A 12225-nucleotide genomic window follows, 5' to 3' on the forward strand; every position below is an offset into this window, starting at 1 on the left:
AAGCTACATTTATTTACCATCTTGATTCATACCTTTGATCAATATAAAAGAAAACCCATACCTAGGACAGGTATATCGTTTTCAGGAAAGATGACATGGTGCTCAGAGCCGAGAAGACGATTAAACTATCAACATAAACATCATAAAAATGTCGTTTTGTTTTTAAAAATATATTCTGCTCTGCATTGTTATCTCCCTCACACCAGGAATTTAGAAGCCTCCAACCTGACTGATTAGGAAGGTCACTGACACCATGCAGGGAAACTCTGGATGTGTTCAGGGAAAGGAAGTCATCTCCACAAAAACAACTACCAGTACTAGGGAAGGATTTGTCCCTGAACATACCATACAGAACTGTTATACCATACAAAATCTTCAGGAAACTAGTGTTCACTGAATGGGTGATGCAAACTGTCTTTGAGATGAACCCTTTAAAATGATGTGCTTAAAATATGAAGTAAATCAAAGTGTGTTTCTGTTCCTATATATTTTGTTTTATATGCGTAAAGAAAATATTTGTCTTAACCATGTTAACTACTCAAGGAATATACATTCCTTCTGTAGACATTCAGAGGTGCTAAACATACTTTGTATAATTAGGTGACTGTATAAAAGCAATATTCTCTAAGTCAACTGCTTGAGATGGAGATTCAGTCTGATTGTCTGCAGGACAGTTCTGTGGAAATTGCTTCAGACAAAATGATTGACCCAAGAACACTTATAGAAATGATTGACCCAAGTACACTTATAGAAATGATTGACCCAAGTAGACTTATAGAAATGATTCACCCAAGTACACTTATAGAAATGATTCACCCAAGTACACTTATAGAAATGATTCACCCAAGTACACTTATAGAAATGATTCACCCAAGTACACTTATAGAAATAATTCACCCAAGTACACTTATAGAAATGATTCACCCAAGTACACTTATAGAAATGATTCACCCAAGTACACTTATAGAAATGATTCACCCAAGTACACTTATAGAAATGATTCACCCAAGTACACTTATAGAAATGATTCACCCAAGTACACTTATAGAAATAATTCACCCAAGTACACTTATAGAAATAATTCACCCAAGTACACTTATAGAAATGATTCACCCAAGTACACTTATAGAAATGATTCACCCAAGTAGACTTATAGAAATGATTCACCCAAGTACACTTATAGAAATGATTCACCCAAGTACACTTATAGAAATAATTCACCCAAGTACACTTATAGAAATGATTCACCCAAGTACACTTATAGAAATGATTGACCCAAGTACACTTATAGAAATGATTCACCCAAGTACACTTATAGAAATGATTCACCCAAGTACACTTATAGAAATGATTCACCCAAGTACACTTATAGAAATAATTCACCCAAGTACACTTATAGAAATGATTCACCCAAGTAGACTTATAGAAAGGATTCACCCAAGTACACTTATAGAAATAATTCACCCAAGTACACTTATAGAAATGATTCACCCAAGTACACTTATAGAAATGATTCACCCAAGTACACTTATAGAAATGATTCACCCAAGTACACTTATAGAAATGATTCACCCAAGTACACTTATAGAAATAATTCACCCAAGTACACTTATAGAAATAATTCACCCAAGTACACTTATAGAAATGATTCACCCAAGTACACTTATAGAAATGATTCACCCAAGTACACTTATAGAAATGATTCACCCAAGTACACTTATAGAAATGATTCACCCAAGTACACTTATAGAAATGATTCACCCAAGTACACTTATAGAAATGATTCACCCAAGTACACTTATAGAAATGATTCACCCAAGTACACTTATAGAAATGATTCACCCAAGTACACTTATAGAAATAATTCACCCAAGTACACTTATAGAAATGATTCACCCAAGTACACTTATAGAAATGATTCACCCAAGTACACTTATAGAAATAATTCACCCAAGTACACTTATAGAAATAATTCACCCAAGTACACTTATAGAAATGATTGACCCAAGTACACTTATAGAAATGATTCACCCAAGTACACTTATAGAAATGATTCACCCAAGTACACTTATAGAAATAATTCACCCAAGTACACTTATAGAAATGATTCACCCAAGTACACTTATAGAAATGATTCACCCAAGTACACTTATAGAAATGATTCACCCAAGTACACTTATAGAAAGTCTGCTGCATAAAGTACAGGAAGTCCTTCCAATAAACTTGTGCTTGAAATTTGGACATGGCAGTCATTCTGTTTGTATAAACGACATAAAGATTTATACAAGAAGAGCAAACTTGCATAATTGCCCTTAGCACACTGGGAATCTGAGATGTTGAAGTCATTATAACTTGAAAGAAGATTTTCAGACATAACTTGGATTCTGGCATGATTTAATACACAAGAGTTGTGTTAATGTAGAGAAGGGCACAGACGTTTCAAACTTTCAAATAAAATCTGACTATACAGCTTGGGATTCCAAATACTTCCACGTAATATCCATCCTTCAGACACATTTTAAGTTTGAAAATATGGAAATTGAGTGAAGTCATATTTCCAAAACATGCAGCTTTTGAAATGAACGAGGGCTGTATATATATAGTCACATGTACATGTTGGTAATCTCACAACCATTTCTGAAAGTTCTTGGGCATTTCTGAAATGATGAAGAACTAGGGGTAAGAGAAGGCAACTTGTACTGAGAGTAATGTCCTTAAGAATATAATTCTTCCACAAGAAACTTTACTGAAATTATGATGTTTACTACCAATATTTGCCAAGACACAAAACTAAGTAGATATTTACAATAGTGATAAAACTCATGATGCAGTCAATGATAATCACAATAATAATAACCTGATCTCTGAAACAAAAGGACAGACCTATTTCCTGAATAGAAACAAAATAAAACATTAAAATTCAAATTAGTACATTATAAAAATCTGGTTTATCTTCAACTTCACAAAGCAAACTTATATGAATATTTCACTTCAATAAATCATGCTGTTATTCACCTTGCAACACACAATCTCAAAAAGTGAATTTAGTAGTGCAAATGGTTTTCAAACATGATTAGAAAGGAGCCAAGGGCCAGAGGTAATAAAAGTACATAGTGAAAAGAAATATCACTTTTACATGAAAACAGATTTATAAAATACCTTCATAAGATTGTACATTGCAAGGGTGAATATTTATACACTGTTTTAGTGAAGCAGATTATGTCACATACTTTGCGTTTGTGATCAAAATGAAAAATGCGCAGAGATCCATTATAAAATTAACAAGAAACAAATACCAAACATAAAAATAGTTATTACAAAGTTCTGATAATTAAAGCTAAATTTTCCAGTGGGTATATTCACAGTGACACCTATGATCCTTGGGATGAAACTAATGTGAGTGGTACATCAGTTCGGAGAGTTTGTAGGTAGAAATCTCCCTGATGAGGAGTAAGCACAGTTAGTAATAGCCAGAGCAGATACATGGAGGAACACCCAGGTACAGAGGCAGATAAACAACAACAACAACGACGACGACACAAACCTCGAGCAGGTCACCTTGACCTGAGGGCAGGATGCTATTTGAGCGCTGGAAGAAGGAGTAAGCAGAGCACTGAAGCACAGCCATCATGCCAGACATAGCACACACCAGGACATAGGCTTAACACCTCTCTAGTGTCAGTTCATATAGATTTATTGGGTTCAGAGATTGTTGAGATAGTTGTTCAGGATTTGAGGGGTTTTTTAAATATGTATATTCATGAACATTTGTTAACTAGTTTTCTTCATCTGAAGCTAACAAATCAGAATGGTAGATTGATTCGTTTATTCATTCTTCCTTTTAAGTTTACAGGATACAAGTATTTAAACAAGTTAAACCTTATATATAAACCTATTATATTTGTTTTTCATACATTTATATTTGTAATTTTGTTCATACATTTGCTAAATATTCACAAGTTAATAAACGATGATGTAGTGATGTTATAACCCCAGTATGTCTCAAGTTTCGACAGAAGCATACACCTCAGCAGATTCAGCAAGCAAAACAGGTTTCATACCAGACAAGAGCCCCAAGAGTCCTGATCAACAAAGTAAGGCCCGTCTAGTCTGAGGGCCCTGATGGACACAGAGTTAGGCCCCTCCACCCTGAGAGCCCTGATGGTACACACAGGTCACTAGCCATGTTCCAGGTGCCCCTGGACCCTGATGGACACACAGGTTCCTAGCCATGTCCCAGGTGCCCCTAGACCCTGATGGACACACAGGTCCCTAGCAATGTCCCGGTGCCCCTGGACCCTGATGGACACACAGGTCCCTAGCAATGTCCCAGGTGCCCCTGGACCCTGATGGACACACAGGTCCCTAGCAATGTCCCAGGTGCCCTGGACCCTGATGGACACACAGGTCTCTAGCAATGTCCCCTGGACCCTGATGGACAAACAGGTCCCTAGGTATGTCCCTGGTGCCCTGATGGACACCCCTGTCCCAGGTGCCCCTGGACCCTGATGGACACACAGGTCCCTAGCAATGTCCCTGGTGCCCCTGGACCCTGATGGACACACAGGTCCCTAGCAATGTCCCCCTGGACCCTGATGGACACACAGGTCCCCCTGGACCCTGATGGACACACAGGTCCCTACCCAGGGACCCTCACACAGGTCCCTAGGTATGTCCCAGGTGCCCTGGACCCTGATGGACACACAGGTAGCCATGTCCCTGGTGCCCCTGGACCCTGATGGACACACAGGTCCCTAGCATGTCCCAGGTGCCCCTGCCCTGACCCTGATGGACAACACAGGTCCCTAGCATGTCCCAGGTGCCCCTAGACCCTGATGGACACACAGGTCCCTAGCATGTCCCAGGTGCCCCTAGACCCTGATGGACACACAGGTCCCTAGCAATGTCCCAGGTGCCCCTAGACCCTGATGGACACACAGGTCCCTAGCAATGTCCCAGGTGCCCCTAGACCCTGATGGACACACAGGTCCCTAGCCTAATGTCCCTGGTGCCCCTAGACCCTGTGCCCCTGGTCCCTACCCTGTTGCCCTGGACCCTGACACACACAGGTCCCTAGCAATGTCCCAGGTGCCCCTGGACCCTGGACTGATGGACACACAGGTCCCCCCTAGCATGTCCCTAGTGCCCCTGGACCCTGATGGACACACAGGTCCCTAGCAATGTCCTGGTGCCCCTGGACCCTGATGGACCAGGTGCCCCCTAGACCCTGGACCCCCTGTCCCAGGTGGACACACAGGTCCCTATCAATGTCCCTAGTGCCCCTGGACCCCCCTAGCCATGTCCACCCCTGACCCTGATGGACACACAGCATGTCCCTAGCATGTCCCTAGTGCCCCTGAACCCTGTCCCCTGATGGACACACAGGTCCCTAGCCATGTCCCTGAAGCTGATGACAAGAAGCTGACTATGTGCAGGAGCCAATATTCCTCTACAGAGCCTAGACACCAGGTGCTAGGAAGCAGGACTACATAACACATAGACACCAGTATCCAACATGACATGTAACTACAGACTACAGATACACCACACTTATACTTTGTGTACACAAATTTAGAAATCAAGTTACGGTGACATGTTAAATTTAATTTTTAAATCAAATCAAAAACACATCTTGATTTGAAAGTTCCAAAATCCCATCATAGCAGGTTATATGTATTTAAAATAAGCTGTTTCCTATTGCTGACAAATGTTCTGCCAGTTATTGCGATCCACAGGGAGGACAACACCTACCCCCTTCTTGACCTCCTTCTTGTCTCCCTCCTTGTCCTTCACAACTTTCTTCGGGGAAGGGGAGGTGCTGTTTCTGTTTAGAATGTTGAATGCCATCTTTGCAGCCTCTTCAGCTATTCCCAACTTTCTCTTCGTCTGAACAGAGAAATGAATTTCAAACTTTGAGATTCCCCATGTACATGATGAGCACTATGAGCTGACATGAGGCAAGGATACTGTACAGTGTATATATACACATGGACAAAAGTAGGGCAACACCCTGTATTTTTCATAGTATCGATATGTTACCATTAACCATAGCAAAACATTTTATCCAACCTCATTTTGTATTACTATGTGGGTAAACTGACCCTCAAGGAATAATTAAACACAAAAAGAACCAAAAACTATAGCTTATTCATAGAAACAAACATGGCTAAAAATGACACATTCTGAAGTGCTGATAACTATGGTTGTACAACTTTGTACGGTCATTGTCAAGATTCGGGTGTACAGTCCTCAAGAAATAGTATCAATAACGGAGCACAATGTCAATATCTGGTGTAACCTCCATCAACTGCAACAACAGCCCTCACCCTCCTCCTCACTGACTGTATCAGACCTTGAATTTGACTTTGAGGTATAGCGTTCCATTCTTGAGGAAGGTTTGTTCCAATACAAGTTTTGTACTGCAGGATCTCCCTGGAGTATTCTGTGACCCATTATATTCCAAACATGCTCAATGGGAGTGTGATCTGGGTGCCGTTGTACAAAACAACCTTAGCGGCCAAGACTACCTTAAGAAACTAGGAAGTAAACCCACATAGAATACCACCAGAAAGCCAGCCAGTAGGAAGTAGAACATACTCAGTGTGTCTTGTACAGGCAGTGTGAATGATTTACACATGAGAGTTTTTCATACCTTTTCATGCAGCAGATGGTCAGTGTATGCATACACCTTGTACGCCCCTCTGATCCGCTTGACTGTAAGGAGAAAACAATTAAAGACATATTGACTACTTGTCGGTCAATAATTTACAGATTGTTAATTATTCATTCTTGACAACTCCAAGAAGCTATCACATAATTACATTGGCTGTTGTCATGCAATTGTTGCAGCTGCTAAGAACTAGTGACAATGGCAAGGTTTGTGTTCAAGCAGTGAGTGCTGGCTTAACATTGCCTTCATTAGTTGCCAGCAATATAAGCTCAGTTAGCTCAGTTAGCTCTAGCAGGTACCGCCCATTTCTGGTGTCCCCCGCCATCATATTGCTGAAAAATTGCTAAAAGCGATGTAAAACTCAACTCATTCACTCACTCACTCACTCATCCAGGTGCCAGTGAGAGAGTGAGTTCAAACTGACACAGGTCAAAAACTCTCAGAATGAGTATGTTGTTGGTGGACCATGGAAAATAGTCAATGTAAATTTGAGACTGAAATCCTGGCATACCCAAGGGATTTAACTCTGGGTACTATACTGTACTGCCTTAGAAAACTGGCCATTTGCAAGCATCTGACTTTACTGATGGTACTCTCTTCATCCATTTTCCAAAACTGATACGACAGACGAAGGAATGCAAAAATTGAAACAAACGAGCATTTAATTATCCAAATTGGATTCAACATCACTATTCCATTTATATCACTCACCCCCTGGGTAGAGGAGAGGCGCCAGGTTGATGAAGGCCACTCCGTGGAAGCTGATGGACCCCTCATCATCCTGCAACATCACACAACCATCAGCTATCACCCCACTGCTAGTTTCTGTCAGACACATCAAAACATGGATTACACTTCCTTGGATACCGAAAATCTGTTCAACGAGAAACCCATATTTCTGATTATCATTAAAAAAATCTGAGAGTTATTTTGGTTAAGCTTTTCAGGTAATTGGAATTTGCATAAAAGTATTTCGTTATATTTAGAATTCAGACAGGCACCAAACTGGACCATCTTAAAGTGTTTGAGGACATGGCCCTTCATATATACACCACATGCTGTATACAGTACATCTGTACAGTGTACAGGGTTCATTGCACGCAGTTTTATTAGTTTCCAAAATAACAGAAATGTAACACTTTCAGAAAGCAAAACTAAAACCTAATTATCAGTAAACATGGGTTAAAGAATGATAAGACACTTCTATCTAACACAGGAATATCTAACACAACAGGAATATCCTTATACCTCCGACAACAATAAAATACCTCTTTTTTGGTAAATACATCTATTACAAAACTATTGTATTGGTTTGAAATTAAAACTGTTAAATCAGTTTGTTCTTCAAAACAAAATAACATGCAAACACAAAATAGTAATTCACTGAAATCTCATGTTTTACCAAAAATACACTTCAAGTGAATCATCTGTTTATCTAATTGGACCAAGGTCGGACTCCCTACATTAGGGACCATTCATAATTTATGGCTTGGGGGTGGGAGTTGGGTTGGGGGTTCTGACCCCCCGCTAGTACATGTATACAAAATTGATGATTCCCCCCTTCCCTACACCTCCCCAGAACAAAATGGGTTGACTCCCCCTTAAAATCATCATCCAACCCACCACACCCACACCTCCAACTATGAACGGTCCCTTACTGAAGATTATGTATCTGAATCAGTGCCATGGTACAATACATGGTACCACAGCTGATACAGATACATGTCTGTATACAAGTTCACATCTAGAACTGTCTACACAAGTCCTGGGCCTTATTCCATAAACAGAACTGTCTTTTGCAAGTCCATGTGTTAAACTACAGCGTTCTATCACGTATGATCAGATCACATTGTGGAACAAGGCCCTAAAGCATCACAAGTTACAGCTCTTGTAAACATCTGAACAGGATTATTGTGATTAGATGTCAAAGCTGAAGCCCAGTAACCATTACAATTATCAAAAAGGCATTGAAGTATATTATGAAATACACGTACATGCAAGCCGATGTGTTGCCTTCGTATAACTCTTGGTACTCTCGTGTCCAAGGTCATACAAAGATTTCCTCTGCTTCCAGGTTAGGGAAGTACATTGCGGTAGAAGAGATTTGACGCTAATTATTGAATTACTACAATCACATATCGTGTCATGGGAACTTGTTATGCTGCTGAGTGATTAGAAGCATCACGGAAACATATACATGAAGTGTTCTGGAAGCCTGCTACAAGACTCCAGGTCAGTCCCAGTATGGCTGGGGTACAACCTAGATCACCTACACATGTAGTACAGCCTAGGTCACCTACAATGTAGTACAACCTAGATCACCTACGCTTGTAGTACAGCCTAGATTACCTACAATGTAGTACAACCTACATCACCTACACATGTAGTACAGCCTAGGTCACCTACAATGTAGTACAACCTAGATCACCTACACATGTAGTACAGCCTAAATCACTTACAATGTAGTACAATTGGATTTTATTCATTAGTTTATTCAATTTACATCGTTACTTTGCTCTTTGACAATGTTATTGTGGACCCTAGCTGCGAAGCATGTGTCCGAGAATCGTTGTTTTCAATAACATTCACGAAAAAATAGTTTATAATTTTAATTGCATTTACCGAGCATATATTTCTGGATTGAAGTCTTTCCCAAAACAGCGTGGTCGTCGAAATTTCCCTATCACTTATGATAAAGGGATCAAAGGGATGAGTTGCTAAGTTAAACTAAACAAACAACGTGTCACTTTGGGTGGACCAGTCAGCAGTGCAGTCAACTTCAATCGTTCGGATTAACGCAGCTGTTTACAACTTAATTAGTCCAATCCGTTCCGACTGACCAGCGTTCGGAAGCGGAAACTGAATCATCGGACTAACGAGGTGTCAATTATATACAATATATAGGGAGATGATTTGGTGCCCGGTGAGTAGCGTTCGGAAGTCGGTGGATTCGGATTAACGAGGACCGGATTACCGCGGCCTGACTGTACATGCAAGCCTCACAAGATGTGTTGCCTTCGTATAACTCTTGGTACTCTTGTGTCCAAGGTCACACAAAGATTTCCTCTGCTCCAAGGTTAGGGAAGTACATTGTGGCAGAAGAGATTTGATGCTAATTATTGAATTACAACAAACACATATCGTTCCAAGGGAACTTGTTATGCTGCCGAGTGATTAGAAGCATCACGGAAACATATACATGAGGTGTTCTGGAAGCCTGCTACAAGATTCCAGGTCAGTCCCAGTATGGCTGGGGTACAACCTAGATCACCTACACATGTAGTACAGCCTAGGTCACCTACAATGTAGTACAACCTAGATTACCTACAATTTAGCACAATCTAGATCACTTACACATGTAGCATAACCTGGGTAGATCACCCACAATGTAGTACAGCCCAGATCACCTACAATGTAGCACAACCCAGATCACCCACAATGTAGTACAACCTAGATCACCCACAACGTAGTACAGCCTAGATCACCTACAATGTAGTACAACCTAGATCACCCACAATGTAGTACAGCCCAGATCACCCACAATGTAGCACAACCTTGATCATCTAAAACGTAGTTCAGCCTAGATCACCCACAGCGTACTACAGCCCAGATTACTTACACATGTAGCATAACCTAGATCACCTACAATGTAGTACAACCTAGTACATACTCACACATGTAGCCCTAGGTCACCTTACCAAATGTAGTACAACCTAAGATCACCCACAATGTAGTACAACCTAGATCACCCACAATGTAGTACAACCTAGATCACCTACAATGTAGTACAACCTAGATCACCTACAATGTAGTACAACCTAGATCACCCACAACGTAGTACAGCCTAGATCACCCACAATGTAGTACAACCTAGATCACCCACAACGTAGTACAGCCTAGATCACCCACAATGTAGTTCCGCCCAGATCACCTACAATGTAGCACAACCTAGATCATCCAAAACGTAGTTCAGCCTAGATCACCCACAATGTACTACAGCCCAGATTACTTACACATGTAGCATAACCTAGATCACCCACAATGTAGTACAGCCCAGATCACCCACAATGTAGTACAACCTAGATCACCTATACATGTAGCATAAACTAGATCACCCACAATGTAGTACAACCTAGATCACCTACAATGTAGTACAACCTAGATCACCTATACATGTAGTACAACTAGATCACCTACACATGCAGTATAACCTAGATCACCTACAATGTAGCACAACCTAGATCACCTACAGTGTAGTACAACCTAGATCACCTACAATGTAGAATAACCCAGATTACCTACAATGTAGTACAACCTAGATCACCTATACATGTAGTATAACCTAGATCACCTACAATGTAGTACGACCTAGATCACTTACAGATGTAGTACAACCTAGATCACCTACAATGTAGTACAACCTAGATCACCTATACATGCAGTACAACCTAGATCACTCACAATGTAGTACAATCTAGATCACCTATACATGTAGTATAACCAGATCACCTATAATGTAGTACAACCTAGATCACCTACACATGTAGTATAACCTAGATCACCTATACATGTAGTATAACCTAGATCACCTACAATGTAGTACAACCTAGATCACCTACAATGTAGTACAACCTAGATTACTTGAAGAATGAAGACACTTTACTGTTTCTACTTTGTCTTCTATGAACTTAAAGTCAGCTTGTCAACAAATAAATCAACATAAAGCTTAAACTATTAAAAAGAAGAGCATGAAAATATTTTGTGTTATTAATTCAAACTTTGAAATATGAAATATATATGTATGAATGAATAATCTAATTGTTAAATTAAAGCAAGTAACACTGGAACTATTAAGTTAGTGAGAATGTCTGAAAAGCTCTGGGTACCTGTGTACTAATTGGCGGTTAGTGAAGGCTATAACTAAAGGCCTGATTGACTGAAGCTTCACACACTTATACCTTAATATTTTGTTGTGAGGGAGTTGGGTTCTGCTGAAAACATGTAAATGTATGATAAACTGTATACTCCAGCAGTCAACTAGCTCGCAACACCACAACAGATAGATCAGGCTGTGGACATAAATAGAAAGACTGAGTGAATTAATTAACTGTCTGATACCTTTTCATGTACATTTTAGTGATTCTTAATGCCTTTTGGTCAGTCACAGTGCCAACACTTTCATTGGTCAGTCACATTTGTATGTATGTATGGTATGTATCTTATGTAAAGCATGTATGTATGTATATTATGTATGTATGTATGTATGTATGTATGTATGTATGTATGTATGTATGTATGTATGTATGTATGTATGTATGTATGTATGTATGTATGTATGTATGTATGTATGTATGTATGTATGTATGTATGTATGTATGTATGTATCACAAAGTCATCTGAATTACAGGTTGAAGAATTTCATCAGGGTTGAGATTATATTTGTGTCAAAAAATATAGAAGAGTGTTATTAATATTAGAATAATCTTCTCAAGACCTGGATTTCTTGATCAGCTGACCTAGTGATGCAGGACATAGTATGGGGCTCATTACTTAAA

At 39.8% G+C, this 12225-nt stretch overlaps 1 protein-coding gene across 1 annotated transcript in view; it reads right to left on the reverse strand.

The window, feature by feature from the left end:
- The window catches only part of LOC124268862 (cilia- and flagella-associated protein 70-like), a 44126-nt gene that overhangs the window by 13618 nt on the left and 18283 nt on the right, over positions 1–12225 (reverse strand). The window contains 5 exon segments of the mRNA XM_046703889.1: positions 3545–3589; positions 5752–5886; positions 6653–6714; positions 7382–7451; positions 11629–11661. Coding sequence (XP_046559845.1) covers positions 3545–3589; positions 5752–5886; positions 6653–6714; positions 7382–7451; positions 11629–11661 — 345 coding nt within the window.

This window comes from Haliotis rubra, unplaced genomic scaffold (assembly GCF_003918875.1).
Source record: "Haliotis rubra isolate DU_JTF1 unplaced genomic scaffold, ASM391887v1 Scf140, whole genome shotgun sequence".
Taxonomy (NCBI): domain Eukaryota; kingdom Metazoa; phylum Mollusca; class Gastropoda; order Lepetellida; family Haliotidae; genus Haliotis; species Haliotis rubra.